This window comes from Enoplosus armatus, chromosome 15 (genome assembly GCF_043641665.1).
Source record: "Enoplosus armatus isolate fEnoArm2 chromosome 15, fEnoArm2.hap1, whole genome shotgun sequence".
Taxonomy (NCBI): Eukaryota; Metazoa; Chordata; class Actinopteri; order Centrarchiformes; family Enoplosidae; genus Enoplosus; species Enoplosus armatus.
The window spans coordinates 7,777,868-7,794,816 of NC_092194.1; the positions used below are offsets into that span (position 1 = coordinate 7,777,868).

Consider the following 16,949-nt stretch of genomic DNA (forward strand, 5'->3'; position numbering starts at 1 on the left):
CCGACCACATGAGGTGCCTTCGGTGCATGGAGGCTGAACGACTGGTGGTCAATATCCTCCTGAAGTGCCCTTAAACCTGTAAATACACATACACTCTGACCTTCTTGGAGTACAGTGTTGTGTAATGTAACCTAATCTACTGCAACATGCAATAATATCCTTAATATTGTGTTGTTACACTGCTGATATGTCCTCCCTGCTGCCATTGCAGGGTCACTATGTTACATCTCTGAGTTGTTGCTAAGACAAGGTGGCAGTCTTGGGCAGACTTGACTGAGAGACAATTGAAAACTTTAGGCACTTGAGATGAAAACAATCAGCCTCCAAGCTTGTGGCACAAACAGACGTCCATGGGTTGGCATGCTAGCATATTTGAGTGCCTGCTGGGTGCTAGCCTAAAGCCCACATGGGTTTTTGGCGAGCCTGAGGCATGCCAAACATCTCCCCTTGGTTTGCAAAGAGTGCCCTTGCCTGTATTTGGAGTCTCTCTGCCTTGTGCCTCCTCTCCTCACTGAAGATTTTACTCAGAGACCCTCAGGAGGTGGCAGAGACTCTGCTCAAGAACTCTTATCTCCACACACATTGGCTCATACATTTACATTTCCCGGTTTGCACACAAACACACACATTATCCAGCAAAGACATACCCCGTCAAGGCATGTTCTGCACATTCCTGCATGCAATTACTAAAGCAGCCGTGTGGATCTACAGTACTATGTGTAAGCAAGCACATTTTGATCAGCATTTTATAGTGTAGGGCTTAAATCGTCATAATTTCTATCAATTCTCATCATCATCACCAATTATCATCATCATTCCCGCCTTGGTAGACATTCCAGCTGATTGACATCAAAGAAAGAAATTTCGGTGTGGGTGTTGTGTTAAATCTCCCTCCTCTAAGTCTCTCTCTCCTTCTCATTCCTCTTCTTTCTGTACTTAATAGCACTTATCGAAGGGTATTACAGTTGGTGCTCTACATGGGGCATCGCATTAAACCTTCTTTCACACATACACACCACACACACACACACACACACACACCACACACACACACACACACGTTTAGCAGTCCATTTGGGTTCATTTGCATGGCATTTCATTTGGATTTTGCCTCAATCGACGGTTTGGGGGGAGGATAAAAAAAACAGCTTTGTGTAATAGCATTTCCTCTCAGTCTCCAGTGCACCATAAAGATAGAAAGCACAGCGGCCGGAGCCGATAAATGAGTGCAGTGCTGCCATGAGCAGACCTGTCCCTCAGGCCTACAAACGATAGCTGTTTGAGTTAATTACAGTTTACATCATCATATTTACCCAGAGAAGAGAAACAGAGATTAAAACTCGCCTCTGAGCCCACTGAGGTATTATTTCTGTATATAATGTACCACAGTGAAATGGAGTACAATCGTCGTTGTGTGTATCATTATAATGGATTTTACTCTTGACCCGTGAAAACACAGGTCCTATATGGATAAATATACACATCGGTAAAAACATCAATACCGTAAGGAAGTGTACATAGAAAAATAGCATTAAAGGAAAGGTTCACACTTTTTCAAGTGTCTGTCTTAAAACAATACTGACCTGCTGTATGTACATTGAAAGAGTTTTTGGTTGTTGTATTTGTTCCTACCCTACATCCTGGGCCGTGAAGGGGTCCCTTCCTAACGCCATTCCAATGTAAGAGATAGGGGACAAAATCCACAGTCCTCAGTCTGTTTAAATATGAATTCAGCAGAAGCTAACATGAGGCTTCAGCAGTCGGCCTCATTCATATCAAGTGGGTATCCTCCAAAGTTGCCGTCTTTTTATTGCAAAATTCCCTCTTTGTGTTTCCCTCGATAGTGTTTCCTGGCTGAGTTGCAGCGGAGGGATAGTAACACAAAGAGGAAATTTTGTACTGAAAAGACAGTAAGTTTAGAAAACAACCACTTGATTTGGCACACAGGAATCACATTTAGAGGGGATCTTTTCATGGCCAGAATGGAGAGGAGGAGCAATCACAGCAACCAATAACTCTTTTAATGTAGATATGGTTATGTCAACATTGTTAAACAGACTTGAACAGATGTGAACCAATCCTTTAACATAGACAGTGCCCAGATATTTGTATATGGTCATACAGCACATGCATTTTGTACATTTTGGGACTACAGGCCGTCTACAAAGACCCCTGACCTTCACCTGTACCAACTACTGTGTGCTGAGGGGGGATCTGGGGCATGGTGGCACCAGGGGAGTAGCAGCTAAAATCCCAAATTCCTACAGAGACAGAGCAGATCATTGGATAAGAAAGGAGAGATCGTGCTGGGAGAAGTAAACCGTCCCCATTCCAACCATTTTACAATGAGACAGCAGGATGTTCAGTTCTCCTGCATGTTGCCTCTTGTTTTAGCTTGGAGTAGTTCAGCATGTATACTGAGCAGCATGGAATCACTCATTAACATGTCTAATGTTCTCACTTAGCTCTAGGAGTATCCAGCCATGTAGATCATTTCTGCTTTATTTGCCCAGGTTCTGAAATATCTGTCTCTGCGATTTCAGCAGCCATCCACAATGGAAGTGAATGGCATTTAATCTGTGGTGCCCTCAGCATTGAAAAATTACATTTAATTAAACAACAACATTCAACATCAACATGTATTGTCCAGAAATAGAAATAGCCCCCATAAAAACTGTTGACAGTTCTGTGATTATCCAGAACTATCTGCATGAATAGGTCATTTGGGTGAGCTGACCCTTTAAGCCAGTGAAAAGTTATACCATGAGGTGATATAACTATTTGCTATTAGTGCATTTTGGTTATTTTATAGTAAAATATTTTCCATTTTCCATGCTCTAGTATGAACACAGTAGTGTCACTATATAAGTGAGCTACTACCAATTCTATTTTCCTTTTGGCAGAGGTACATTTTTCAAATGGTAATCAAATAAATGAAACCTATCAATCAAATAAATGAAACCTATCAATCAAATAAATGAAACCTATCAACCAAATGTATAGGTGAGTCTTTGCTGTATTGAATATTGAATTATAATATATAATATTTATGTAATATAATCTTAAAGAATCTGTAATGCAAAGTCTGTTCGGTTCTGTGCAGTTCGCGCCATAATGGAGGTTGTTTTTGAGTGTTACCGCTCACAGTGCTCAGTTGCTGTGTTTGAGTTTGTGTTTCAGGCTCTAGTTAGCTGGCTAGCCATCTGGTGCCGAGCCCTCAGCCATACTATCCCTCTGACTGGGGCAGACAGAGAGTGTGTGTGTGTGTGTGTGTGTGTGTGTGTGTGTGTGTGTGTGTGTGTGTGTGTGTGTTTGTGAGAGAGAGAGAGAGAGAGAGAGAGAGAGAGAGAGATAGAAGCAGCTAGTTTCTCCAGTCGCTCTCCTTTCCTGTAGCCCACAGGAAGCTGCAGCCATTGGCTCCTCCCTGTCTAGACAGAGAACCACTTTCGCACACTCTCGCTCACACACACGCTTGGTGCCTTCTTCCATAGCAACTTTGATTAATTCCCTGTGTGTGGTGAGAGGAGACAACATCAGCACCATGGTCAGGGGAAAAAGGCCCACAGTCTGCTGGATGTGACAGCTCCCTGCTTCACACTGATGCCTTATACCCTGCTGGGGTATATGTGTGTGTAAGTGTGTGTGGGGCTGTGTGAGAGTGAGAGCAGGTCACTAGTATGAGTGAGGGATGGGGAATGTATTTGTGTGTGTGTAGCTTCATCTGTCCCCTCGGCTGCATCAGTGCTCAAGCATGTCTCGCTGTGACAGCCCAGCAGCCTGTGTGCCTGTCACACACACACACATACACACACACACAAACAGAGGCGCACTAAACGAGAGAGTGCAGGCAGGCGCCGACACCAGCGAGGTGAAGGGTCACGAGCGACTGCCTCTCCAATGTTGTGTGAAATGTGTAGATGGCAGTCTCGGCCCATTATGTGTGTATATGCGACTGTATGTGTGTGTGTGTGTCTTGAGGCGGGCGGGGGGCATCTCAAAGTAACTGGTTATTATCACCTCAATATTTTTCTTATTATGACAATTACATGCTCTAGGAGCGAATTAAGCAATACAGGACGCCAAGCGGGAGTGGTTGACAGCTATTTGGAGACTCAATGCACAGAGCAATTTGCAGCCCCGAGCCAAACAAATTGGATTTGGGCCACTTTGGATTGGGGCCCCAGATTGTTGGGCGTTTGGATCCCCCGACCGCATGTCTGCCTGGCTGGTTAGCTGGCTGGCTGGCTGGCTTCGATTCTCTACACATGACTATGTAGCAGACAGTTAGCCAGGTAACACAATGCTCCATGGCCCTCGACAAGGATTAAGTGTACATGTGGAGGAAGGGCGTATGTGTTGATAAATGCATTATACTGTGGCTGCATTGTAACATGACTTTTTTACGGGAGTGTTTCTGCAACCATAAGTTATAACTATGGGTTTATTGGGTATTTACAATTGACATTTTTATGGTCTACGAGTGTCAAGTTTTCCCACCCTTTCATGTTATTATAGTGCCGCTACTTTTTTGGACTTGGGCCACACAGCTGTGCTCAAGTGTGTGTATAATCCAAATGAGCCTAACAGCCTTTAAACGAATTACTGGTACGCATTTTCCCACCCCTAAACTGCCACTGGAAAAGCTGGCAACAGCACCCAATTAGGTGAAATGCAATTATTCCCATCCATTCACACAATTAGCCTGTGGGTTAACAACCTAGCTGTACATCCGGCTAGCTCTCGGTGTTTTGGAAAAGCCATCGCCATGGTTACACCGGCTCTCATGGTAACCCCGCCATGTCAAATGGCATACACCCGGGGCAGCCAGTCAGTCGAAAATAACATTCAGCCCTATTGGTGGAGGCAGTGCATTACATCACTCAGCTCAGAATACTGGGTGACTTGATTGGCTGAGACAGGGAGTGGTACCACGGGTGAGGAAGAGAGAGAGCGAGAGAGAGAGAGAGAGAGAGAGAGAGAGAGAGAGAGAGAGGAAAGCAAGTGCCCCATGTGCTCAGTCGAGCGAGGGTAGATAATGCCAGGCGACAGACTGGCAGGCTGGCAGAGCGGGTGGGCACTCACAGCAGCATGATGGAAAACAAAGGCTTTGTGTGTCACTGCCGAGATCGCATTAACCAAAACAAGCAGCCACGGACTGACTGCCACACTGACTTGGTTGTCTATTCCACTGGCTAAGCCATGCATGGATAGAAAGAGATGGCGGACGCCTGTCTTACTTTTTTATGGAATAACAGGGTGCTTGGGTAATGGGAAAAAGTACAATGTTTGCCACTGTTAACACTGAATTGACTGTATGAAAGAGCTGCATAAATTCAATTTTTAGTCACAGCCAATGCATTCAAGGCAAGCAGGGTTTGGCAGACATTTCTAGTGTTGATTCTAGGGTTGTGGTATGTTTAGACTGGAATGTTTTTCCAGTATTCATTATCTTCCTAAAGAAATTAAATCTTTCAGGCATGTGTGAGGCTGCTTTCACTGTAACTCTTACAGTCTGACACTGACGCAGTTGTCCAGTAACATATTCTTCTGAAGATGTGTACCTGTGTTGAGTCTGATTGAGTCTGATTAAAATGCAGAATTAAATCTATTTAGATCTTCCCTAAAGTTAACTAGTATAATCACATCACAAAAAAACATGCAGAAAGTGAGAAGTACTTTATTTCTAGCCTGAATATGCAAGTGTACTTACAAAATGTGACAGCTGGTGGGTCATTAGGATTTTGAGATCCAATACAAGCTCTAGGTGACACACAGACAGACTGATAGACACATGTCAGTCTGTGGCGACAGTAATGGTTGCACAGGACTCAGGTGAGACAGGAGTGGAGGGTCAACAGGCCCGGTATAGCAGGTAGGATCAGCTGGCATACACCCGCAACTCTTCCCCTTCCTACCCAAGCGGGCACCAGCCAGAAACCAGGGGTCACTTACAGGTGACTTCCCCCATATTCAGCTACAGCTGGGGCACAGCCGCTAGTCTGTGAATGTGTGTGTGTGTGTGTGTATGTGTGTGTGATGTGTAGTTAGGGGGCAGCCATCACATTGCATCACATCACACCACATCTGCTCTTCTCTTTACCTCGACCACTGTCTCGCTTCCATCTTTCATTGTCTTCTTACTACCTCCCACACTCCACACTTTTATACTGTCAGTATTCTGTCAGCGGTGTTGGTGGGGATTCCCTGGAATCAGTTCAGGAGGGGGAGTACCTACTAAGCGCGCACACACACACACACACACACACACACACACACATACACACACACACACACAGTTCTCTGCTTACCACAGGGAATGAAAACTGTAATATGAACTCACCCTTGGTCTGAATGAAAGCCCATTACAATTCATTTTCACCACAGCTGCCAGTGTACAGTGTCTTTTTCCATGGGTAATGTTTTTGCTCCTCTGCCATATTAACCACTGTCACCATGACTACAGAGACTTTGTCTCAGTGATTACAGTATGTCACAGAAAAGTGTTCGTGCAGAGTAAACTTTTAACCTTTCAACCAGTAGTGCCTTATGAAAGCATAGGAAATATGATCTTTGCATCATGTGTTTCACTTCATTTTTTGTTTTCAAGAGGCTTTTATAGATTAAACGATCTGGTCTTTCAGCCAAACAATCATATTTCAGCTATGCTGAAACAGTTGCAATAGTACTGTTTTATCATGACATCATATTTACCATGAAAATGTTGCTTGAGCTCACGTTTAAATTTGCCTCCTGCTGCATGTCACTTCTCATCAAACACTTGAGTGAGCATCATAAATACTCACTGTAAGTCCTTTCTTCTGTTCCAGGATCTGTCCGGCTCGATTGATGACCTCCCCACTGGGACGGAGGCTGGTCTGGGCTCAGCCGTCAGCGCCGGTGGCTCCTCCAGCAGCAGCAGCAGTAGCCAAGGGGAACAGGGAGGGGCCAGTAACCAGGGACAGTCCCCCTTCTCTCCTCACGCCTCCCCCCACCTCCCCAGCCAGAGGAGCGGGCCCTCTCCCTCCCCTGTGGGCTCACCCGCAGGCTCCACTCAGTCCCAGCAGTCGCGATCAGGCTCTGGACCCATCTCTCCTGCCAGCGGCCCCTCTGTGAACACCACCGCACCAGGTAAGGTTGCCATCAGAGCCTCTGCAAGTATGTGCACATGCAGCTTGATAATCTGATTTTATCTTGATGGCAGGTGCACCTTGTAGCATGCTAACTTTATTAGTTTAATCACCACAAACAAACAAGACTATCACTGACAAGATTTGCATTGCATTTTACATCATGTACCACCATGTTAGATTCCCTGGGAAATTAGCAAAATTGCTTTACAGCTTAAAGGGAAATTGCTTTGTGCCACCAAACAAGAGGCTGCTGTTTGAAAGCAAATAGGAAAACAATCACAAACATACCCCAGTCAGTGATGTCAAATGAGGTGTATTGCCTTTGACAGGTGATGGAAAAATGGCTGCTGTGACATCACTGATTGGGGCGTGGCCAGAAGTTTCAGTTTCCAGTCCCATGTGATGCAGTTTTGGTGTGCTCTTTGAAAATGATACTCGGAGAATCTTTAAGGCAGTACGGTTAGTAAACTTGCTGCTGCTGTGCTACCACAGTTATCACACCTACATTTCTGCTTGACCTTTCCATTTATTTTGCTATTTAAAGGCCGAAGCCTGGTTTCATTTGTTTTTAAATATGTGCATTTAAAGAGTATTTTAAAAAGGTCAGGTAGAAAACTGATCCTGATGCAGAATAGGTATACATGTTTCCACAAATAACAACATTTAAATGTATTGTGTTTTGCATTGCAAGGATAAAGTGTTTGCATCACATCTTTCTACTGTATAACCAAACAGGCAAATAGATCAGACCAGGAAAAAACAAGGTAACAGGAGGGAACCTGTGTTTCTTTGCCTTGAAAACTGTCTTAATTTAATATGAGTATCCATAATAATATTGTCCATGTAAATCTGACCACAGAGACTTTGCTTGAGTGTTAGGTGAGCAGGGTTTGACCTCTTTTTGAGGCAGTCCGGATGAACGGTAGAATAAAGGTGGCAACATCCTGGTTTAATAGCATCTCCAACTCACCGTATAATCCATCCAGATCAATTTTCATTCTGCCAGTTTGGACCGAGGATGAAGCTGAGTGCACGCTGCAGCAGAAGACTAAATAATATCAATCCAGCATGTCTAGACTTTGATATCTCTGGTCCATTTGAAATCCTAATTCAGACCGCTGAAGAATATTACAGCTTAATGCCGAGCACTTCACGGAATATGTCTCATTCATTTTCCTCACACAGTTTTGTCCTTGCATTGTAGGGATTTGTTAAGTCTTTGATCACGATGTTGCAGAAACACGTCCCTGCATTGCAGTGGAATTTTAAGTCCATCTCCCTACTACCTGTGGATCACACAAGTGTTTCCAACATTTATGTCCAGACAATATTTCCTCTCCAGTCTGAGTGTTAATGAATTGAGACTGACTGGTAGTGGAGGACCTCCCATCTGATTTGTAGCCTTATCTAAGATATGGCAGGCCAAACAAGACACCAACATGATTATCAGACAATGCACGGTGTGCCTGTCTGTCTCCTGAGGCCACAGCAGACTGCATAACCATTTAGATAAACACTGAGCATTATAAACGAGTGTGGATTTGATTTGCCTCAGACAGGCGTGTGAATGTGTGCATGTGTGTGTGTGTGTGTGTGTGTGTGTGCACGTTGTTCCCGCCTGGCCTCCCCGTCACCCGCCACCTCTCTGCATCGACTGCATTGGCTGACCGGAGCATCAGCATGTCTCAGACCTGTCAGTCACTCTGACGAGGCGGGGCAAAGTGTCTTGAGTGAGATCCTGACTCCAGCTCCTCCTCCTCCTCCTCCCCTCCTCGCAGCCGCTTACCAGAGTGATTGACGCTAATGAAAAACTGGGACAGTGGTTTTCCAGGCACTCGTGCCAAGAATCGTGACGAGAATCCGGAATGAGGCGGCAAAGACGAGAAGCGAAACCGATCGCTGGGACGTGATTAATAAGAAAATATTTTAAAATATTCCCCGTGCCAAATAAATGGTGATAAAGCGTGGAGCAGTGAGTAACATCTGGCATGTTTTAGCGGCTGTACTACAATCAGTTTGAATTAGATCAAGGAGCAGCCAGCCTAAGAGAGACACAGGAGAACTAATGTGGTTAGCACACATCTGATTACTAACGCTCCGCTTTCTAACACTTCATCACAAGTTAGGACATTTTGGTTAATGTTGTCGTTTTAGTTTGGTACAAGTCAGTGAGGTGAGGAGGAAGCAAGGGAGATAGCAAGCAACACTGTATCTATGTGTGTGTGTGTTGTTTTCTGAGGTTTGTGTCTTCAATACTCCCACTTCTGTTACTTCTGCGGCCATAAAACAACATGTTCTTCATTATTCAAATCAGTTGTGTGAACAACAATGTCCTTTAAATAAACAAACTAAGACAAACGTTAATAAGCTAATTAATTAGGATGGAAAAGGTGACTGTTTTTCTCTGCAGTAGTTTGAGCTTTAGTCAAGGAAAAGTCAAAACACAACATATCTTGTGGCTTCTGGTTGCACTCTGGTCCATTAAGGCTACTGTCAATTGAGAAATTGGAATCGCAGGCTCTTCTATAATGGATTCTGCCCCTCGACTGACTGCAAATCTGCTGTTTACATTGATGTTTTAGGTAGTTTTTAAGGTTATTTCTCTCCTATTAAACTCCATTACAGACGTCAGAATCAGAATCAGAAACTGTTTATTGCCAAGTAACATACATTACAAGGAATTTGCTGTGGTCTGAAGGTGCTATTGTTTTGATAACAAATAAGTAGAATATAAAAGCTAAAATAAGAATAAGAATAAAAATAAAAATAAGATAAGATAAATAACAACAGTGCAGTGACCAGAATAAAGTAAAGTGTCCAGATAAAGTGTCCAGTAGGGGGTGGGTGCGTTAATGTAACGCAGGGGGGACAGGGGTGATGTACGTTAATATAACGTATAAGACGTGCTGTAAATGTCACCATATGATATCATGTTGTGAGTTTTATCCACATAAATCCACAGAAAATCCAAAGAAAAAATTGCATCTGCTAAAGTGTGAAAGTGAGTTATTGTGTATTTTTTATTTAAATACAAACAAAAAACAGTATTTGTGGTGCCAAAGTGTGTGTTTGAGTATGTGTATGTGTCTATCTGCATATGTTTGCAGACTTTGCATGAATGTCTACCATGTTTAATTATACAAAAAGTGGTAAAGGGGTATTAAGAAATGACTGTAAGTAAAGGAATATCATTCCAAGCTTTGTAGAACCAGTAATTTTGTATGTGTGTGTGTGTGTGTATCCGTTTGTGTGTTTGTGTCTGTCACCAGTCAGCCTCACTCGGTGGAGTGACGCGACATGTCACACGCCTGAGCACTCACGGGACACACGTTACCCTTGACAGCGGTCAGAGGAGAGCAATTTCATCATGTCATCCTTTCACCTGGCTGTCACACACATGCACGCGCACACACACACACACACACACACACACACCAAAGAATAACACAGAAGGCAGGTAAAGCATAGCACATGAGCACAAAAAGCTATGAACATTTTATTTCATGGTTTCATGTGAAACATAGATGGTCACACATATAAATCACATCTATATGCTCGCTTGCTTGGATGAGTGACAGTGTTGTGTGTGTGTGTGTGTGTGTGTGTGTGTGTGTGTGTGTGTGTGTGTGTGTGTGTGTGTGTGTGTGTGTGTTAGAAAGAGCCAGACAGAGCGAGAGTGAGAGAGAGGGGGAGACTGACAGATTGCCAGCCTATCATACACCCATACACTTGCACAAATCTATCTTGTCGGAGCTCCGCGGCACGCCTGTGATTCCCTCGTCTCCTCACTTCTCTTCTTTCTCCCTCGTCTCTCTCTCTCTCTCTCTCTCTCTCTCCATGAAGCAAATCCAATACACTGTAACATTATCCGGGCCTCGCCTTGCTATTTGGATTCTCTCCCGGAGCCAAAAAGGCACACACAGGGCCAAATTGATTTTCCTGTTGCGCTAGATTTGTGACAGTCGAGCAGAAATCACATTGCTCAACCGCCAACCTCCCCCTCCTCTTCCTCCACCTCGTATACACACACGCGCGCGCAAAAACAGTCTCTCATACACACACACCTCCCTCCTCCCAGTGTCTCTGAAGCAATTCAGAGCGTCCTCAGAATATTTCTCTCCTTCCATGAGACATCGGGGACGAGGCAAGCAGACATTCGTCTCTCTTCTGGATGGGATGTGGGGCTGAATGGGAGCGTCGGCATTTGAGCTTCCATCACTGACTGCGGGCTGCTGGAGAGAGAGAGGCGAAGTCATTCAGTCGAAGTGCAGGACACAAGGTCCTGAAAAAGTTCAGCCTTCAGTTAGTTAATGTCGTCCCAGTGGCAACAGCCACAGAATCCATCAAATATGCCGATTTGTGTGTGTTTGGCTTCCCAAAACTAGATGTAGATAACACAGTGTTTGCTGTGTGGTTCTGAGTGTGTACATGGGCTGGTTTGACAAGTTGTCGCCAGGTTGACAACCTGTCATTATGGCGTCATTTCCTGTCAACCTTAGTATGGCTGTCCCCAAAAATGAGTAGAAGACACATCCATTACCAGTCTGAACCTGATACATACTAAATCAAACTTCACACAAACAGAGCACAGAAACTCACTTGTCATCGGCTCAGATCGCTGTGGCTGATAGGATGGAGCTGATAAGGCGAAGAGATGCACATGTCTGCTGCTGTGCCAGGTGAAATCCCACAACAAATTTCAGTGTCAACAAAATATACTGCAAGAAAATATACTGATCTAAAAGTAGTGGAGGTACTCCGGGAAGCAGGCTGTTGCTCCATAATCACCTATAGATGTTCAGTTGTGTTGAGATCTTGTATCTACGAAGGCCTCAGCCATTCGTTGACCCTGCATGCCCTCTATAGATGCATTTGCATTTGGTTCTCTATTAATTTATTTTCTATTTGTTATCCATGTGTACATAGTATATATTAGATTAGATTGTACAGAGAAGCTTTGGGTGAATGGTGAATGGGAGGATGTCACAAAAGGGATAGTATTATCAAAACTAATTTTCCCCTATCAAGCTGTTGTTAAAGTAATTGACCATTTTAACCACTTAGACCTTTTAACCTTGTGTCCCTGTCACCATGGCAATGTGTGTGTTTGTATCAGACTGGAAGGTCGTAACAGAGACAAACTAGATTGGGACCATCTGTATTTAAGCCTGTTTTCAGATCTGGTCCATGTTTGGTGGTATTTTCTCTGTGTGCGCTTGTGTTTACACATTTGTGTCTGCGTGCCTGCCTTGCTTTTAGGGGCCAAACTGCAACACTTTTCCACATTGTGCAGCTACTAATTGACACAGAGCACATCCACACTCCTCCATGGCCCAGCTCACTCGGCAGAACATCACAAACAGTCATCTCTCCCTCTTCTATTTTTCATCTTCTCTCTCCACCAAGGTCCTCTGAGGTCCAGTTAACAGTGCCCCCCCCCCCCCCCCCCCCCCCCCCCAAGCCTATCTCCTCTCCTCCCTCTTCCATCTCTCCTCACCCCTCCAAGTTTTTATTTTCCTTTAAAGAGGTGATTGGAGCTCGCGGGCGAGCGTTCGGGAGAGTTTAAGCTCCGTATCTGCGCTTCGCTTCAAGTGCTTCCAGGGCCCAGAAAAGGACAGAGAGGTCAGGGCGAGTGGAGGAGGGAGAGAGGAGGGAGGGATAGATAGAGGGTGGGAGACAGACAGGGCGAGTAGGCCAGGCCTGTCCAGTTAGTTAGCTTAAGGATCCTTCCCAATGAATCTCCTCCAACATGCTTTACATCCGCTCTTGTCCTTTACATGGTCCCCTAGCCTAGCCTCCAGTTTGCATTCAGTTTTTCATTTCAGAAAATATATTTCTATCTCTAATTATGATAATGAGAGCCACAGATGAAAAAAAAAAAAAAACAATTTTGCAATGGTGCTGGTCTTTTTCCACACTGAGGTCAAAGGTCAAACACGGATGCCTGGAAGGAAGAAGAGTGATGACCTCAGATCAGGATTGCATGCATAAAGCTGGCCATTTGTAAAAACAACGTCAGGAAACGGCTTCCCCGACGAGAGCAAAACAAATTCACCAGCTGCAAAATATCGTACCAGAAAAGACGCCGCAGGGATGCTCAACCAAAACTTATATTTTTCCTCTGTTAGTGGTGAAAGTTATTACAAGAAAGAAGTGGAAGAGGGTAGGGGGGGTTGAGTTTTTATGCCAGTGTGTTTTGCAGTGTGTGGAGCCGGGCGAGTTTTCTAGTCACACCACTCCCTAAGAGGCTGCGTGGTGGGAACACTGCCTCTGGCTGTCCCTGTCCCTCTCTCTTTCTCTCATTATTTTTATCGTGCTCGCTTTCTCTTATGTTCCCTCTTGTGTCTCACGTTCCCTCGTCCCCACCCTTTCCTCCCCATCTCTGTTTGTCTCTGCTGCTTTCTTCGCTCAGAGCGTTGCTGCGGTACAGGCCTCCCACCGAGGAACAAGGCTGAATTTTCCATCCACATTTCTGCCTCTGTTCCTCCCTCTTATTTCTCCACATCTCTCCTCCAGCTCTCCACTTCTTTCCTCCTTTTTTCCCCCCTTTTTTCATCCCTATCCACACGTCAACCCCCCCCCCCCCCCCCCCCCCCCCCCCCCCATCCACCCATCTATCCTCGACTCCCACATGCCTCTGTCTCTCCTCCTCCTGATGGCTGCTCGTGTTCGAAGTGAAACAGCAAAATGCCCTCCCCGCAGGCATTATATTCACAAAGCACACCGTCGGCTTGCTGCGTTAGCCGTTTAGAGAAATCCCATTCTACCTCCGTTTGACTGGAAAACCCTAACCAAACCCTAACAGTGCGCAATTATTTTCCCTCCCCAACACCTATTTTCTAGCTTTCTCCGACTCCATCGCTCTCTCTCTCCCCCGCATCCCCCTCACTGTTTTTTAGCTTAAGCTGCAGTTTTGCTTTACTTACAGTTGCTACTCAGCATTGGAAGTAACGAGGATCTTGGGAGAGCGCTTGTTTTGCGAGCCACTGCAGGCCTGCGCTCGTCCCCTACAGGGAGAGTTAACTGGCATTAGCCCCCGGCTTGGAGAGGCATTGACTCGCACCCATTGAGATCTAAACCACCATTATTGGAGCCCGCTGTTTATCTGCCTCTTTCCCCTAAAGACACGGCAAGTAGGGGATATTAGGTTGGTGTGTGTGTGCGCGTGTGTGCGTGTGTGTGTTTGTTGGGTTAGTGCAGGTGTGTGTGTGCATTTACAGCCTAAGGGTTGTATTAAGAGATGGTGCTGAAGCAGCCCTTTCTCTGTATTCTACACCGGTCTATTAGTGCTCACTGCCGTTACCTCACTTTAGCAAAGATGGCCCCCGCTGCTCCAGGGGGTCTGTATTCGTGAGAAACAGTTAGGGAGTGTGTATGTGTGTGTGTGTGTGTCTATGTGTGTCTGTGTGAATGTGTGTGTGTATAAAGGCAAGCAGAGGCATCGCTGCATCTTGGTGTACACATATATCTGCACATCCTTGCAAGCATGTACACTCATGTCTGCCAACACACACCTGCACCTTCCTTTCATCTGCAATTAATAAAAGTCTTTTCATTGACTCTCAGGTTGACTTTTCTTCATTGGCATTGCACACACACACACACACACACACACACACACACACACACACACAGTAGCTTCTAAACTTAATATTACCAGGGCCCTGAAACAAAACAGAAATATGGCCACAAGTACTCTCCCTCGGCTTTGAACTTCTCCGGCATTTGCTTTTGAAACCCTGATGAAAAAAAGCTTCAAAGACCACACTCCCTCTCTTCAAAGGAGACTCAGGGTTGCCTCGACAGTCCTTGTGGAAGAGAAATTTAAAATGTGTATTGGGTTTTTAGCGAGGAGCATTATCTCCAAAAACGCAATGAACTCCCATTTCTTTTGGCCCTGCTGCCTTGTATCATGAGGAAAGAGTAGAAAATGGATGTGCTTGCTAAGTGCGTTTTTACAAAGAGGAAATTACAGTTATTTGACTCTTCAGCGGCATTCCAAAAGAGCAAACTCGTTTTAGATATCTTCCTGTTTGCTCTCGGCCTTCATGCGGCAGGTCCCGTCTTTCTGAAACTCCATCATCACGATCAAAACATCAGATCTGTTCATCTTTAAAGCCTCGTGGTCTCTGATAGGTCAGTGTTGAGGACAAACATTTGCACAGGTGCAATGAGTGAGTCGTGTTTGAAGACCTGCTGCCAAAAACCACAGGTTATACCAGTTTTGAATCCAATTCTTTCAGAATAACATCGAGTTGGAAAGTACAGTACAAAAGCACCTTGCGTCCTCAATGCTGTTCCCATTAAAACTGAATGTGTATGGATGCAAGTGGCAGGGATTTTTATTTTTTTTTATGCAATCATTTTCATTTGTTGTTTATTTGTGTATTTTGTTTATGTGCGTGTGCTCAGCTGGGCGCTTGTGGAGGTGTAAATTGCAGTGGATAAAGATGCAGGCTGAGGGACAGCAAGATATTACCATGCCACTGATTGCCATATGTGCTAATTGTGATGTAGAGCACCGTTGGGAACACTAGCACATACAAAGAGATCTAAACACTGAAACAAAGACACATTCAAAAGCATACACATGAAAATATACATAGTCAAAGACTAAAAAGCACAAAAACTGGCAAAAAGAACACAAATGAAATCCCTGTTGTACTTAAAAGCACTCAGACTTACGTACAACTGAAAGAGATCTACATACATGAAATCAGATGTAATCACTAAAAAAACCTCAGGAATCTAGAGGAACATAATTTCTGATTTTTTATTTACCAAATGAAACACAAAAATGCACATGTACTGCCATGCATGTACACAGAATGTTACATATTGTACACCGCGACAGCCAGACAAGCTTACAAATGAGTCAACACCAATATTAAATCACACACACCAGCCAGAAGAAGATGACCTGGATGGTGGAAGCATTTCCTTACCGTTTATTTGTTTTACATTTTCATTCATAGATAGCAAAGACTTTTTTCTGTGGGCAGGAAAAGATATACAGTCAGCTCCTGCTGTCTCTCTCTCTCTCTCTCTCTCTCTCTCTCAGCAGCACGTGGAGAAGAACTGCATGTCAAAGATTCAGCATATGAATTAATAATGGTACGGATTAAACGTGCCAGGACTCACTGTGGAGTTTGTTTTATTTGGACGTAATTATTTAATGGCACTTGTTAAAAATGATAGCGAGGAGAGGAGAGGAGAGAAGAAGGGAAGAGGAGAAAATGTGAGAAGAGGCTTTGTTTGGACAGTAATTGGTAGTGAAATAATTACGAAGTGCTCCAAGCTTCACTCGTTCATTGCAGAGAGAGAGCGAGAGCGAAGGAGGGGTGAGGCCTTGTCAGACTCAACTAAACTACTACACCTCTCTCATCTGTTATTCAATTTCCTCTTTCTCAGGAAGGATCTCTGTTTCTTGTTCTTCCTTTTTCCTCTTTGTCCTCCTCTTTCTCTCTCTCATGCACACATGCACAAACGCACACTCGTATGTCTTTGCATTAATCCCATCTGTGGTGATTTACATGGGTATGTAAAGAGAGTAGTGGAGCATGGAGGGCACTGTTCCCTATTTGTACCTTCAGAGTGGCACGCACACATAAACACACACACACACACACACACACACGCATACAGTGCAAGCTGCTGCCACCACCACTCTGCCATCCAAACAAACAGAGTCTGACAGCATAGCTGGTGCCTGGCATGCATCCCTGCACACACACAAATACACAGACACACACACACACACACACACACAAAGGCTAGCCTTTATCGTAGGGTCGACCTCCATACTTTAAGGGTTCAGTA

At 44.6% G+C, this 16,949-nt stretch overlaps 1 protein-coding gene across 1 annotated transcript in view; it reads left to right on the forward strand.

Annotated features, from left to right (window-relative positions):
* Nucleotides 1-16,949, forward strand: part of LOC139297344 (AT-rich interactive domain-containing protein 1B-like) — a 168,123-nt gene that overhangs the window by 109,084 nt on the left and 42,090 nt on the right. Inside the window, 1 exon segment of the mRNA XM_070919970.1 lies at nucleotides 6,828-7,128. Within this exon segment, the coding sequence (XP_070776071.1) occupies nucleotides 6,828-7,128 (301 nt within the window).